At 42.0% G+C, this 17,206-nt stretch overlaps 1 protein-coding gene across 3 annotated transcripts in view; it reads right to left on the reverse strand.

The window, feature by feature from the left end:
- Window positions 1–17,206, reverse strand: part of Alg14 (ALG14 UDP-N-acetylglucosaminyltransferase subunit) — a 70,699-nt gene that overhangs the window by 30,364 nt on the left and 23,129 nt on the right. For 2 of the 3 annotated variants that reach the window (XM_021644446.2, XM_060392813.1), the window contains exon 3: window positions 12,974–13,102. The exons of the other annotated variant lie outside the window; for it this stretch is intronic. In XM_021644446.2, the coding sequence (XP_021500121.1) occupies window positions 12,974–13,102 (129 nt within the window). The remainder of the gene's footprint in view (window positions 1–12,973; window positions 13,103–17,206) is intronic. 3 annotated transcript variants of the gene reach the window in all.

Here is a 17,206-nt window from a genome sequence, read left to right on the forward strand (position 1 = left end):
CCTAAGTGGGGGGAAAAAAAAAGAGTTCCTGTAATAGACGCAGATGAAAAGCAATAGATACAAACAGCCCAGAGCACAGGGTCTTTATAAAGAAACAAGATGGGAGAGGATGAACATGGGCGCTGCAACATGCATTCCGAGGGGAAGGTGTAAGTGAGGAAAGAAGAAGATGATACGGGAAGGAAATGGAAGACACGAGGAGACAATTAATATAGTACAATATGAAGAGACAGCAGAGAGGCCCACCAAGAACGTGTAGAGCAGGGCAGGAAAACAATCATGTCTTCAAGCGTGCTCTTTGAGCAAAGTGGGAAGAAGCCCAGAATGAGCCTAGCCATCATTTAAGCAAATCTTTTTTGTTATCTACAATGTCTAAGCAATGAGGAGGTAGAAGAGCTGTGAGGAACAGTGAGTCACTTTGGCAGGAGTGAGGTGGCTTCAAAGCAAGTGCATCTGCCATCTGTGCTCCTTTTGTAACCTGTTTCCATCTGAGGAAAAGCTAAGGTTAGAGCAGGTCAGAGATGGTGGCACACATCTTTAACCCTAGCACTGGGGAGGCAGAGGCAGGCAGAGCCAGCCAGTGTACAGAGTGAGTTTCAGGACAGCCAGAACTACACAGAGAAACCCTGTGCCCCAAAAACAAGAACAAACAAACAAAGGTCAGACAGCCCCGAGTTCCTACATAATAATTCCCAACAAACCTCCTCAGCCTTAGGATGGCATTTTCCACCTCTAATGAGTACAAACTAGAGGAAGGAAGACTGACTTAAAAGGAAAAGGTAAGGGAGAATCATCAATGAAACCTATGAAAAGGAATTCTAGGTCTGGAGGTCTGTCTCACATAAATCCCCCTTGGTTCCCCATGGAGCGGGAAATACCACCCCATCAGCAGCAACAGACCAGGCTCCCGCTAGCCCTAACCCCTCACCTGCTCTCCTGCCCCAAGCTTCGTATAAAACACTGCATAGTGTAAGCAATTTTGGTGAAAACAGCACCTGGAGCTTTGAATGTGTGTACAAAACTGATTAAAGCACGACATAGCCACCTGTCCTTACAGAAAAGTGATTATTTAGCCCACAAAAGCAAAACTAAACCTCTTCTCACAACTATAAGCTGGAAACATATTTTAAAGAACTGCTTGTGTCAAAGACTTGTGTAAATGGCTTAAATGTAAATTTTAGGAAGACCAAGGAGGCAAGAATGGTCATGTGTTAACAAATGAAACTTGTTGTTCTTTACAATTTACAGACAATTCCACCGCAGGACTTCATTTTTCATGACAGAATATGGAAATGCTGACACTCTAAACATATGAAGCTTATAAATCATGTATGCTCACATTTCTCAAAAAGTGATCAGCCAGAATATGTTCTTACACAATTCAAAGATTCTATCCCCAGGGAGCATTTTTTTCTGTTACCAAGCTGTGCAAACTCAGCTACAGTCCACTGACACTGTCCTCACTGAACTCTCAACACCTTAACCAATAATGGCTTACACATCTTTCTATATGAGCCAGGATGTTTCAGGCATGAGAGTACCTAACCCTCTGAGCAAAGCTATGGTAAGCACACATTCCTCAGTTCTAACTGCAAGACCCAGCGAAGAGATGTGCTGTAATTAATGGCCATGTGTCTTAGGGAACAGCAAATTATTCCTTGGACCATGTAGGAAAGTCAACACAGAAGTAAGAAACAGCTTGGCAGGGCTGGAGAGCTTGCCCAGTGGTTAAAAATACTTGTTCTTGCAGAGGGTTCAATTCCTTGGCACCTTTGGTAGCTCACAACCATCCGAAACTCCCAGACACTTGTGAGGTGTACATCCATATACATAAAATAAACCTAAAACCAAATAATAACAAAAAGAAGAAACAACTCGCCTCACAACTCCAATAAAATGCTGTCCTGGTGCAAGTAGAGTCTCAAACTGCATCCAAACTGAGAGCGGTAAGCTTTCACAACTGATTGAATTTCACATGTTTTATAGCACATATATGCTTTATAAAATATACTATATACATAATAATATAACTATAACATATATATATATCCATCACCATGAGACACCACTGTATTCACACTACAAATGACACAAATCACATTGAAAGTCCAGAAAGAGACAGAAAAAGAGAGAGAGAAGCCAAGATGGGCACAGTAGCACACACCTGTAATCCCAGCACTCAGGGAGGCAAAGGCAAGCGGACCTCTGTGAGTTCAAGGCCAGCCTGGTCTACAAATCTACAAATCAAGTCCAGGATAGCCAAGGCCACATAGAGACACTCATCTCGAAAAACCAAAAAAAAAAAAAAAAAAAAAAAAAAAAAAAAAAAAGAAAGAGAGAGAGAATCACCAAATAGCAAGCTATCAAGCTGTGGATGCTAATCTAAAAAGGGTTTTCTTCCAACTGCTTTCATCTTCAACTTTTTTTGATTTTAAGCACATATGAACAGAGCTAATGCTCAATGGACCTTTCAGATGAGAACCATTCTTCTACTCAGTGAGACAGGAAATTACAAAGGCTGAGAAGAAAAGGGTCTTTGATACCCAGAGGCTGTTGGAAAACACTGTCTGATTTTCAATCTTTTTTAAAAATTTTTTTAAGACGGAACTTTACTATGTAGCCTAGGCTGGCCCAGAATTCATGACCTTCCTGCTTCAGTCTCTAGCATGATCAGTATAAAAAGTTGAGTGCCACAACACTTAGCTTGTCTTTTTCTTTAAATTGCTCTGACAGAATATCCAACACATCAGAAATTATTATTAAAAAAAAAAAAAAAGGGAAAGAAAGAAGGAAAGGAAGGAAGAGGGAGGGAAGGAAGGAAGGAAGGAAGGAAGGAAGGAAGGAAGGAAGGAAGGAAGGAATCTTTAGAGGAACTCCAGGGACTAATTTTGAGGGAGCAGAAGCTTGCGGTTATGTACCCCCACTATTTCGTCTGTTTTACCCCCCTAGCTGTGTACACCACTACTCAGCTGCAGCAGATACACGTGATTTCTCCTCCCTAGCCCCCTTCTAGCCAAAGACTCACCTCTGGCACTAGCTGAGCTCCAACATGCTCTGAGCACTGCAATGGCTTCTCAGGTCAGATACCTGCTGGCTTTACCTTTCCTTACATGGTCTACACTCAGATTTGAACAAGTTCCCCCCTGTTTCCATAGTGGCTCTGGCAACAGCACACGTGCACACCCACACAAACACCACCACACACGAACACACACACTCCAGAAGCTCCGCTGCATCTGCCACAGTTATGCACTCCTGCTCTCTCCTTTCTCTTTAACTACGAGCAAAGGAAGATGCTTAAACTTCTAGGAAAAGAATGACTTTCCTGAATTTAAACTACATATAAACAGAGCTGATGGCTCACAGGGACCTTTCAGGTGAGAAGCTGCAAAGATGAACTGCTTCTAACAAACACTTGTGCATTTGAGGCCATAAACTTCCTCTTTACCACACTCTGCTCTCAAGTAGCCACTAGTACTTCCCTCCCTGTCCACAAGGCCAGTTCTCTCCCAAGCTCCTGTCTCTGAGCACACATCGGTTCCTTCTTTGAAAGCAGTTTCACCTCCACCACACTTTCTTTTTAATGTTTTAAAATTTGTGTGTACGTGCACTGCTACACCAACACCAGCTGGAGTTTATGTGACTCTGTGTAAGCAGGTGCTGGAGGCCAGAAGAGGGCGTCAGATCCTATGGTGATTGGAATAGGAATGGCCCCTTAGACTTATGTGTTTGAGGCCGTGGCCATAGAGAGTAGCACTATTAGGTGGTGATGCCATGTGGGAGAAAGTGTATCACTGTGGGCTTTGAGGTCTCCTGCGCTCAAGCTGTGCCCAGCGAGGCACACAGTCTCCTTCCGCTGCTTGCGGTCAAGATGTAGAACTCTTAGCTACTTCTCCAGCACCACGTCTGCCTGCACTCTGCCATGCTTCCTGCCGTGATGGTAACGGACTAAACCTCTGAAACTGTAAGCCAGCCCCAATTAAATGTTTTCCTTTATACGAGTTGCCATTGTGGTATATCGTCATAGCAATGAAACTCTAAGACAAATCCCATGGAAGAGCAGTTTCAGGTGGTTGTGAGCTGTCTGATAAGGGCACTGGGAACCCAAGCCAGGCCCTCCGGAAAAGCAGCCGTCTCTCCAGCCTTACACTTCCCTTTGTCTTATCCTTTTACCTAGGTTTATTTTTCTTTCACTTTGACTTTGCATTTCTACTATAGCCATCCCACCACCCATAAGAAAATACACTAGCTTTCCCCTTAAAAGTAAGAGGCACTGCCCGGCCCACACTGCCCGGCCCACCTCTAATATGTGCCTGGTGGGCTAGAAGAGCAAGAGCTCAGAAAGTGATGCAGGAAAAGCCAGAGGGAGCAAAAATGGTAGATAGCATGCTGGATTCTGCAGAGGAAAGATGCAGTGCTTGCCAAGGGGAAAAAGATCAACTTGGAAAGAAAAATTATTTTCAAACTTCACAGTTCTTGAATAGGGAGAGTATGAGAAGTCCAGAGCAATCTCTAATGGGCACCTAACTTGGACCCAGATTTTGTTCTGAGCCCTCTCACAATGTGAGACAGAAGCTGTATGTTTAAATTAAATACTTCATGTATGGGTAGAAGCAGTTACAGACTGTCACCCGGCCAGTGTGCCAGTTGCATAACCGGTGATGCATATGGATCTGTTAGTTCTAAGGATCCATATATTTGAAAGGATCTACATCCCCAATCACTTCTCTCAGTGGACTCTTGTTAGAAACATATGAGTGTCTGTAGGAAGGTTGTGGAACTTAGGCTGCATATGTGAGGGAGAGCAAGCAGGGAGAGAGAAATCCTGTTGTCATCTTAATGCATTACAGAGGACTGGGCAGAAGAGGAAAAGGAACTAAAGAAAACTAAACAAACAGTTCTCAAATATGATCTCATTCATCTTGTACACAAAGCAGTAGACAGCGTGATTGAATTGTTTCTGTTTGGATTGGCTTGGAAAATTGTACTCTTTTTAAAGATTTTTATTTATTTTTATTTTCATGTACATTGGTGTTTTGCCTGCATGTATGTCTGTATGAGGGTGTTGGAACTGGAACTCCCTGGAACTGGAGTTACACACAGTTGTGAGCTGCCGTGTGGGTGCTGGGAATTGAACTTGGCTCCTTTGGAAGAACAGCCAGTACTTTTAACCTCTGAGCCATCTCTCCAGCCCCCAAATCTTCTTAGTTAGCTTCATTCTAGACAGACAACCGGCTAAGGCAGACACTCAGAGGGGAGGAGCTAAGTAATTTGGACTCTACTTTGTTTTGGTTAAGAACACCCTCCTTCTAATGATGCACTCTATAACCTTTACCTGAACATACTACGCACACATACTCCTGTCTAAACAAGGCACCTTGCAAACCACGACACCCACCTCCATCAGGATACCCACATGCTCCTCTTTGGCCAATGAGATAACTTCCTTCGCTAACAGTGATTAGTTTCCATTCAAATATATTTCCAGTGCATCCAGTACAAAAGAATGGAAAGTCTACCCAGTTCAAACAGGTTGCAGGTGCATGAACAGCAAGGCATAACTGCATCCTCACGTGACTTTTAAGGGGACTCCCCTATTTGCCATTTTATGCTTATGCCTAATTGGGTGTACAAATGCTTAAAATCAGATGCATTATGAGAAGAGAAGATGATAAGACCTAATCTGCCAATCAGAAGAGAGAACCATTCTCATTCTCCCCTTAGCAAGCAAACTCCTACTTCTTTTGAAGAGAAAGCCTCCAGCAGTTCCTGGGGCCCTTGAGTACCTTCACTCAGCAGGCCCTGCCAATTGTGATAGTTAGCTCCATTCTAATCTGTTTTACTGATTTGCTTCTGAATAAAGTTTTCCTCATTTTTGATTCTTTGGATAAGAGGCCAAGAACCCAGAGATAGTGTGTCTACATGCTGACCACTGCTAACACTGAGAAAGCTGACCTTTTTCTGGTCTAGTAAGATTCCTTTGAATATGTTAAGGGGTTTTTGATCACTAAAACATAATAAAAGATGAAGGTCATTAAACAAGTAGAATCATATCAACCAGGCGAGAAGCAATGCTTGCCCATGAGTTCTGGCATCTTGACAAAAAGTTGATTCCTCAGAATGTTTTAAACACATGTTAATTAGTAGGGCAATAATATTTTTATATGCTACCCAAACAGTGATAATCTTGGTGCCCCTGAGCTTGTAGCTCTTCCCAGAAAACACCTAATTAAAAAAAAAAAAAATCATAGCGTTCTTCTTGTGCACAATAACCCTCTGTGCACGTCAGCAACTTGTTATGGCCACAGATTTAGATTTGAATGTCTAAGTGAAATAATGGCCTTCTTTCATTTAAAACATGAATGTCGGGTAATCAATGCATCTAAGTTTGTCATAGTAAATCAAATCCCAGGCAAAGAAGTAGAACATTAGGCTCAGATGATCTATTTCTTTCCAATTTGTCATATACTGAAAACGTAAAACGTTTCTCACTTGATTAAAAGTGAAATTATGTTTTATATTTGTATGTAAAATTCTTTCCTTGAGGCCTTCATTTGACAGTGGCCAGGCTGGAGTGAAGCCAGCCAGTCCTCAAACACAGCCAGCCATGGCAGGCCTGAGACGCACCAGCGGGAGCGGGTGTCTTTGTTTTGGGTCTGACTCACATCATCCAACCTTCATTCATCTGAAGTCACCCCACAAGTATGAAAGCATTTTGCTAGGAAGAGACCATGGGAAACTCAAGTGCACTTGCCCTTTTCCCTCAAGAACTGCACAGATCCTGGCCCCTCTCTAACACAAGCAGTCTTTTAATGACCAGCAACCTTGAGCATTGAACTTTTCCACTCCTGTGTTTGAAACAAACCAATTCTCTTTGAGAGTATTATTTCCCAGAGAATATGACTCAAATGTTCCTACTTTTAGGAAAAACTAAAGATGAAATAATGAAAGGAATATTTGGGCTTTGAGATACAAAACGGTGAACTCACGGGGATTTTAATATGGGATCAATATGTACATCACACTAGGAGAAGAGAACAGAGGTGATTAGAAAAGGCTAAGTAGGCTCTACAGGGATGTTTAAAAGGGTCATAAAGTATGGGTGCTCCTTTCAGCACAGAACCATTAGAAAACCAGCAAACACAGAACAACTCAATGGTGTCGCCAGCCAACACAGCAATTCCATATATCAACAGGACAGAACACATGTCCTTTTCAAGAATCCATGGACTAGCCATGCAATTCTATTTTATATCCTATAGCAAACCTTAAAAATTTAAAAACAGAGCAATTCCCTGACCATGATGGAGTGGAGCTAGACATCAGAAGGACAGCAGGCAGAAAGATCATGGCAAAAATGATGTACAATGAAACAGATACTATAAAAGTCAATATGGAGGGTTCTCAAATACTAAAATAGATCTACTGCAAGATCCAGATCATCCCGGGGATCTATGCGAAGGAATGTATGTCAGGATGCCATAGAAATACACGCACATTGTGTTCATTGCTGCATGATTCACATGATAGACAATTGTATACTTCACCAGATAAATGGATAAAGAAAATGTAATAGATAGAGACACAATTGAGTTTTATTCTGTGGTGAATTAAATCGAGGCACAGAGGGGCATGCCTGTCATGTCAATATTTAGGAGGCAGAAGCAGGAGGATCAGAAGTTCAAGGTCATTTTCCACTACATAGAAGGTTTGAGGCTGGCCTGTGCTACAGTCCATCTTACAACTCATCTTAGGAAAAAAAAAAAGTTATGTCATTTTCAAGAAAAGGAGAGAAATTGTCATTATCATGCTAAGCAAAATAAGCACTACAGAAAGACAAATACTGCAAGTATGTGGACTATATATTAAATCCTTACGTGCATACAGATGCGTGTGTATACATGTATGGCATGAAAGTAGAAGGGATACTGCGGGAGGAGCGAAAGGGCCTAAAGGGAGTGGGAGGGGAGAAAAAAAAATGGGGAAAAACTCTCATGCAGAATTTAAAAACACACATACAACATGAACGAACAAAGCGGATCACGATGGGGAGGAAGGTTGCGTGAGAATAGCAAAGGATTGTGAACAGGGAAGACTAATACAGACGTGATGCAGATGTAACAGCGAAACTCGTTACTTTGTAAGTTAATGCAAAAATGTTTTCTAAAGAAGAGAACTGGAACATACATCTCAGAACTGTTTTTGTCATTACAAACTGGAAATTTTCAACTTGTTTAATTTTCCAAGACAATTTGTAAAATTCTCTAACTATCCTTCCTTAAAAATTCTTTCGTGTGTGTGTGTGTGCATGCATTTGAGTGTATATATGTGGAGGTCACAGGTCAATGCAACCTGCCGCACTCTGCCTCCCCACCTACCCCTGGTGCAGTGCTGGAGTTTAGACATGTGTACCTGGCTCTTCTGTGAGTGCTGGGACTCCAAACTCAGGTTCTCACCCTGGTGCAGCAGGCCCTTTCCTAGCCCCATCATCTTAGTTTTGATGAAGCGGAACCAGAAGCTCCCTGATACTGCAAAACTGGCTAGCCAATGAGCTCTAGGGGTCTGCCCCTTTCTGTCTCAGCACCATGTGGGCTTACAGACACATGCCACCATCCCTGGCTTTTACATGGGCGCAGGGATCTGAACTGCGGTCTTAATGATCGTGGAACAAGCCGTTTACTGATTAAGCTGTCTTCCCACCCACCCCCATTAATGATCTGTTTTATTTTATTGAGATTTATTTTACTTTCTCACATTGCCTGGACTAGCCCTGAACTGGAGTCAAGTGGTCCTCCCACCTCGGTCTCCTGAGGAGCGAGGCAGTATGTGTTACTGTGCCTGGCTCCTTAAGCTTTTCAATTTATGTCCATTCTTAAACTTATATTTTAACAAATATATCTGACAGCTAATTTCAAATTCTGTACTATTATTTCATTGGGGCAAAGTTAACTCTACTTTGAAAGCAGACACTTACCTGGGTTATAACATAAGATGAGATGGCTCACTCTATTTATTTTGGAGAGGTGGGACGTTTAAACGGAAAGTAACTTACCGAGCTGGAGAGACAGCTCAGTCAGTACAGTGCCCACACCACAAGCAGGAGGCATGTCTGATTCTCAGAACCCTTTTTTTAGAAATCGGGGTGCGTCAATAATTCTAGTCCTGGAGGGGCAGAGCTAGGAGGTCTCTGCCAGTCACTAGCAGCTGGACTCGCCTATTTAGTGAGCTATAGGCCAAGGAAAGACACTATCTCAAAGAAAAAAAATAAGTAGAGAGCACCCACCATCATGTGGGCGCTGGGAACGGAGCCTCAGGAAGAGAAACCAATGCTCTCTCTCACCTGCCGAGCTGTCTCTCCAACCTGTTAAGCCATCCTGTTTACTTGGTGACCACCTGGCTGCTGTTCAGACTATTCCAAAACATTTATCTAGGAATCTTCCAAATCTGATTTTAAATGAAGTTCTTAAATTATAGCAGCAAACATATTATCTTTGTTATAATTTAAAAAGTCAAATCCAAAGGATAAAGTGAAATCAGCCATGAAATGGCATATATGTTTATTTCTCCATTTGTAAAAACGTCCAGTTCATCAGCATTGCGTACACATAGTATAGGAGTGAATTCTGATTCCTACACCAAGCAAGAAAAGATCATCTGCTTTGCAGTTAACTTTAGAGTCTGGCACCACATTATATCGAAAAACTTGCAAATTACAGGTATTAAATAACATAAAATTAAGATTTTCCTATAAGCCAGCTTTTTACAAGCAATTTTGTAGCATTTATGAAACTTTGGAGTAATTAAGAAGGAAATGGAGAGGCTAGCTAACACAATCCTTTCTGTTTTAAGGTGAATAAGGCCTGGAAGGGAACTGAATGAAATAAAGTAAGAGGCAAATTGAGCCTGGGACCAAGTGTCCCACCACCCACAAGGCATACCACCAGAGCATCAGAAACTTGGAGCTAAATCACACAACAAATGCCTAGCATTCCTGAGGAGCTGGGCTCAATCCCCAGCACTGCAATAGCAAACAAAGCCCAGGCCAGGGAGTCCCTAGGCTCTTTTGCATCCACAACAGACATTACCCATCACTTTATCATTTCCTTCTGAGTTCTGAAGCTGCTGCACTCAAGCTGGCTGAGTAATAGAAGAGTGAATTATACATGGGTAATGCTGAGAAGAGCAGAGAGATTTTTGTTCCAAAGTGCACTCAATGCCACACTGTGAAAATGGTGGCAAGCAAAAGACTAGAGCAAATCATGGAGACCTGTTTGGGAGAAAGACAGACACATCAGAAGTCTCTCACACAAATGGCAATAACAACACAGGCATCACTTGGAGGGAGGGTACAATGACATACTTGGAGAATCCAGAAAAGGACATCTGTGGAACAAAAATCATCTTTGCTAGGGCTAAGAAAGGCTGCTCAGCAGTAACAGCAATGTTCTGTTTATTAGTGCAAATTCCTTGTGGCTTTTAATATGTACCAGGATTTAACTCTTGAACCGGAATCTAGAGTATGAAAGGTAACAGAAAATTCTTGCTGGCCAATCAGTCCTGATTTAAATAAAAATTAGATTATAGTAAAGTGAATCTGACCTTTTGTTTGTTTGTTGTTTGAGACAGGGTCTTTCACGATGTCTGGCTGTCCTGGAACTTGATATGTAGGCCAGCTTGCCTTGGACTCCCGGAGACCCTCCTGCCTCTGCTTTCTAAGTGCTGGAATCTGAAGATGTGCTCTACTGTGCCCAGCCCAGCACTTTTTTTCTTTTTAAACAGCAATTTCAGTTTAGTAAACCTTATCACTGTTTCTCCCTTTTAAGGTAAAAGCCCAGCTGCCCTTGGAGATGTTCTGAGTCCAGTTTCCAGGATCCACATGGGGGCTCACAACCGCCTGATGCCCTCTTCTGGTGTGCAGACAAAACACCCACACACAGAAATTCATTGATTAATTATTTTTTCAGAAGATATGATTGGACTTAATCAGCATTGCCAATTTTTCACAAAGATGAGGAATGACACCTGAAATCTACTAAAGAATGGTGTTCTTTCAATTAAACTCAACTTACTTTTCTGTGTATGGGTGTTTTGCCTGCACCTATGTCTGTGCACCCTGTGCATGCCTGGTGTCCGAAGAGGCCCAAAGAGCGCATCAGATCCCCTGGATCTGGAGTTCAGGTGGTGTGAGCCACTATGTGCGTGCAGGGAATCAACCTCAGGTTCTCTGGAAAGCAGTAAGAGCTCTAACCACTGAACCATCTCTCCAGCTCCAGTAAAGAATGGCTTTACACTTAGATTTCCGTAATTGGTTTTTGAGTATGTTTTCATGCTGGGAAAAAAATCCTCTTCATTGTCAGAACAAAGCAAGACTCAATTCTACGCATCAGCCTGTTGTAGGCAATGGTTAAAGACAAGGAAGCAGGTGTCTAGACTGTTCTTGACCAAGCCAGTTGAATCAGGGTTCCCTGTTACCTAATGATGTTGCTTCTAACCTACTAAAAAGCACTGCAGTGTGGCTTAGGTATAATGTCAAGTAAGTAATACTCAAAATAAATAAAATAAAATGATCCTTTTCCCCTTCCACTTGTCATATGAATTTAAAATAAACTAAGTATTAAAATCCAACAGTAATCTTTTAGAAACATATTTGACTACTACATCCTAAACAATGTAGTTGTTGATCATTTGTAAGACTTATTTTGACAAAATTTGAGTGGGTTGGGGAGATGGCTCAGTGGTTAAGGGCACTGGCTGCTCTTGCAGAGGATCTGATCAGTTCCCAGCATCCACATGGTAGCTAATGACCCTCTGTAACTTCAGTCCCAGGGGATCCGACATATCTTCTGGCGTATGTGGCACCAGACATGTACATGGTATACAGATACACACATGGGCAAAACACCCATACACATAAAATCAAAATAAAATTTTCTGGAACAGAAATATGTATAAAATTAATCTATGGTGGTATAAATCAGAAAACAATAGTGACTTCTTGGGGGACTTTGGGGTGACTGGAAGAGGCCAGAGAAAACACTGACATCAAGGAAAGTTTCTCTGTCTTATTAGGGATGTGGTCAAATTATACAATTAAGAGTTGTACATTTTATGGTATGTAAACACTATTTTAAAAAACTCATAGAGAACTATTCACATAAAAAACAAAGGGTTTTAAACTGCCCTCCAAAATGAGGGTTTGACCTAAAATCTAGTTGATGAAGGGCAACTAATAGAGAACTTTCTAAACCACTGTAGCTAAACACATTTGGCTCAACTATTCATGATAATAAGACAGACCCTGCCAGGAGTCCTATATCTAGGAATCAAGTGAAGAGTTTCCTTTCAGGCTATAGCGGTTAGCGGATTCTGTCTACAGGAAGAGGCATAATTTACGAGCCAGGTACAGCGCCGTGATACTGCCACTGATCTGCACATTTGCAACTTACATTGCAATTTTACCACAAAGACAGCAGGACAGTGCAAGACTTTTACAGACATGGAGAATGTAGTGATACAAGCATGGATTTAGCATTTGTCTTCCTATTTTCTGTACTCCTTTCCTATGAAAACTTGAATATATATGAAATTCTGACTGCCACATACCATATTTGGTAAAACGTCTTAGCAAATACCAAAAAGACTACTGAAAAAGAATCAACTATTTGCTGGCTGACTCCCACATGGTGTTGGTTAGGGACCACAATGAACAGCCACAAGCATTAGTTAAAGACACTGTTGGTATTTATCACTCTAAGAAAGGACTAGAACAAACTCTGAGTTCAAACTATAGCTAGGAAGGCAAATTTCTCACCTCTTTCAGCAATGTCCATATAAGCTATACATTTTAGCTAACCTCTAAAAAGCCCTGGCTCACTGAGGAATGGCAGCTACTGACTAAAACAACAGAACTGATTATCAGTGGACCAGCCATAAGAAAGTCACTTTCCCGGTCCTAAGAGACAGGCTTACATACCAAATCCGGCCTTTTTCGGTAAATCAGGGGGAAGGAGAACCACATGGACTGCAAGGTGGTGAAGATTGAGGAAAGCCAGGACTGATGGACCTCCCGACTTCTTGGAATTCGGTAAAGGTGGGGTGGGTACTAGAAGGAAACAGCAGAGACGCAAATAAACTAATAGCTAATAATTTAGACAGTTAATGTCTGTGTTCTTATTCATTTTTAATTTGCATCTTAACTACTTTAAAAGTAAGAGTCGCAAAGCTTATTTCATACTTCATGTAACCTTACATCATTGGATTATGGTGAAGAGGGTCCTAAATGCAATTTTAAAAACAAAGTCCATTTTGGCAATAAGTTGGAAGACATTTTCCATAAAATATATTACAGGCTGAGTGAAACACGCTGATAACATACAAAGAGATCTAATAAATCAATATATAAAGCAACCTTACATCTAGATAGTCAGAGAAGATGGACAGAAAATTTCAAATAGAAGAAATACAAAGAGCCAACAAACATGAGCTAGTTAACAATGAAGCACAGGAAAAGACAGTAATTCTTCAAGCATGTGTTGAATGAACCATAGTTACAGACAGCCAGTGTTGCTCAGGACATAGGGAAGTAGATACATACATTCTCTGTATGCATACACAAGGTACAGCTTTTGGGCAGTGGACAGTGGTTAATGGAGCCTGGGGATCTAAATCCAATCCCAGAACTCATGTAAAGATAAGAGAGACAAAGTTGTCTGCAAAGTTGTCCTCTGACCGTTGCATGTACAAGTGCGCACACACACACCTCTAAACTAAAATCAAAATGTAATGTCTTAAGCTGTCGTTGGGCCTGTTGGGTGAAGCTGCAGTATTAAACAGTGACAATGCAGGCCAGAGGTGTGTAATCCAGGAGTGCCCAGTTCTGAAAGAGCGTCCTCACTCACAGAAGGCAGAACCCATGCACAGGGAGCAGTAACCAAGGAACTAAGAAGTAAACTTGTACACTTGCCTCACTCACAGAAATTTTGAACTGGAAAAAAAAAAACAAAAAAAAAAACAGTAAGTCTAGCAATAACAGAGCCAAAATCCCTTCTCTTGGACAGAAACAAAAGGCATGAACAGTAGGACCTATCAGGAGTTTGCTGCATGGAAATGAAGATTTATGTTAGAACTGGCAGAAACGCATGGAGGGCGGGGCAGCCCCCCTGTGTCTTTCTAGAAACCTCATTCCATATTCCCATAGCAATTCCTTCATTCCAAATGTCTCTGATACTCCGTGGCTCAAGTCATCACCATCTTTCACCTTGGCTGCTGCTACTAACGGCCTCTTAACTGTTTTCTTCCCTTCTTTTATCCTGCTATAATTTATTCTTTATAGAATCACCAAGACTCATCTTTTTGATAATGTAAAGCAGATCCTTTCGTTTCCCTGCTTGAAACCATCCACAGACTTTCCTGCACATGGGATGAAGTCCAAGCTCCTTGTAGTTGCTCCCAAATTATCTGGTACCAGTCTGTCTCTAATTCCTGCTTGCTAGCTCAACCTCCTCTGCTCCATCTCACCCTGTCAGCCCTGTCCCAGTCTCCCAGTCAGCTTTGTCCTTCAGATCAGTCCTCAACTGAACATTATCTGTTTAGAGGTCAGACGGCGTCCCTCCGCCAATGCTCTGCTTTGCAATTATCAGTACCAACTGAACTTGTTGAGTTAGGTATTTGATTTTCTGCCTCTCTTGCCAGAATGCAACTTCAGAGAATTTTATTTTTCCATCGCTGTAATACCAGGGGCCAGTCTGGGGTCTTTCATATTTTAATCTCGGCAAACATTTGCCATGTTATTGCAGGACCTTTTTCTAGGGAAACATAAACACACACCATCTAACTCAGATAGAATGCCAATGACAGATAGAAGAAATTATCCCACCCAAGTTTAGTTTGGAGAACTGATGAGTTTAACTGAGGCACTTATAGTAGTCCAGGTGAGAGGCTATCTACAGTAGCACTGGGCAACATATCTGAAGAAAAATCTCTCCACCTTCTTCTATGTCCTTAGAGGAGGGGGAGCCTCATACTTCTAGTGTGTGCTGCCTCAAGAGCCCTTTCCTCCCCTCTAAGACCTAACGTTAATAGCCCCTATCTTGTGCAGGTCTCCTGTGGATAATTACAGCTGCTGAGAGTTCAAGAGGACAATGGCCATGTTGTGTCCAGAGGACAGCGTTCTACCGTGCCCACAGAAAAACTATCATTATAGTTTCTAGATGTTCAGTCTGTGGTCTATGCTTAAGATGATGAGGCTGATGATGTTGGCTCTTCATGATCTCAGGGCTGGAGAGACCAACATATCAAAACTCCCTTCACATTTGAGGAATGTACACTCTCTCAAGGTGACAGTGTCAGAGCCTAGACCCAGGCTCTCCACATGTTCTTATACATGTGGAGTAGCCCTTTGTATGGGTGTTTCTCGGATCCCTGTGCCTTGCTGAAGAGACGTAAAAAACACCTTCTTAATACTTTAGAAACTATGACACCTTCATAGGGAGGTTACTCTTTGCCTCTTGATCCAGCAGCGTACAGCCTGACCAGTTTCTTTTTGTTTATGTGTGTGTGTTTTAAATTTTTCCTCCTCTGACTCCTCTTATTTTTTTTTTTTTTTTCTTTTTTTGGTTTTTGAGACAGGGTTCCTTTGTGTAATAGGCCTCGCTGTCCTGACTATGTAGACCAGGCTGGCCTCAAACTCAAACTCAGAGATCCACTTGCCTCAGCCTACTGAGTCCTGGGACTAAAGGTGTGCACCGTTTGTTTTTCAACTCACTTTATGTTTATATACTGATGGCCAAAAGCCCACGAGTCCTGCTCTCTCTGGCTCTGTGAGAACTACATTCCTTCTCTGTCCTCTGTGTCAGTTCTACACTGTAGGTTGAGTTTACCAGTGACATGTCCCACCCTCAGACCTCTAAGGCTTGGGCGGGGGGAGAGGGATGAAGGATAAGAACCCAGGACCACTAGGTGCTGTGACACACACCTGTAATCCCAGCACTTGGGGAGGCAGAGGCTGGTAATCTCTGTGAGTCTGTGAGTTTGAGGACAGCCTGGTCTACAAAGCTAGCCTCAGACAGTCAAGGCTACACAGAGAAACCCTGTCTTGAATAAAAACCACCACCACCACCACCACCACCAAAAGAACAAAGGACCTTGAAAAATCTTCAGACTTTGTTGACTTTCAGGTTCCCAGTTTCTTCAAGAAAGTGCTGCAATTTTGGTATTGCTCTAGGCTGGTGGACAGCTGGGCTATAGGGATCTGAGAGAGGAAGAACTTAGTTGTTTCATTTCTTTCCATGCAGTTGGCTGTGTACATCCCAAATATGGATATGCTTTGAAATATAATCCACTCACTTCTACACTGTCAGCCAAGGAAGTGAGGCTTGTTCTCTTTCTCTACTGTACAGGAACAAAGTATACGTCAACAAAACATTGTACCCGAGCCTCCTAACCAAGGGGCAGCACTCTCCGGAGCCTCACATTGCTCTCCACCCATCTCAACTACCATATGATCAAATGTGAGTGGCAAGGCAGACAGGAAACGCTGAAGGGTAAAATCTTCAAGTGGAGAATGGATTTTTTTCAGGCTTCTAGTTTGTCTGAAATGATGGGAAACACAGAGTTATATACTAATGGTATATGACTACTTTTAACAGTCACAGTATGTTCCAGAATTACATCACTGCCAAAAACCACAAACAGATCTGGCTTCAGATTTGTGAAAGCTAACTAGAAGTTTACAGTGATTTAGATGGAAAATAATTCCACCAAAGAATCCAGATGGCATCATAAACCACATCAGAGCAGACCGAGCGGCTATGAAGTCATTTCTTCATGTTACCACACACTGAAATGTACAACACGCTTGCTATTTAATGGATGCCACACTATTGCAAAACCCTAGAAACAAGATGATTGCTGAAATGTCCAAATTCCATTCAACTAAGCATGCTTCCAGCTTTCTTTCATAATTTTTAGACATAATGTCCTCTCTCTTCATGTATATAAATGAATGTATATATAAATATACAAGATGGTTGAACCAATTATTTTAAAGTTAAGATAATCACAATTTGTCGGAAAACAATTTCCACATACTTGTTCTTCAAATGCTTGGTAGATGTTTATCTCGTGGGAACCGAGGTGTCGTGGAGTGGTGTGAATGAGAGAGCTGTGGTGGAGCGCGCCTGCTGCCACCTAGCAGCCACCTCTAGCA

Source organism: Meriones unguiculatus, chromosome 10 (assembly GCF_030254825.1).
Source record: "Meriones unguiculatus strain TT.TT164.6M chromosome 10, Bangor_MerUng_6.1, whole genome shotgun sequence".
Classification (NCBI taxonomy): Eukaryota; Metazoa; Chordata; class Mammalia; order Rodentia; family Muridae; genus Meriones; species Meriones unguiculatus.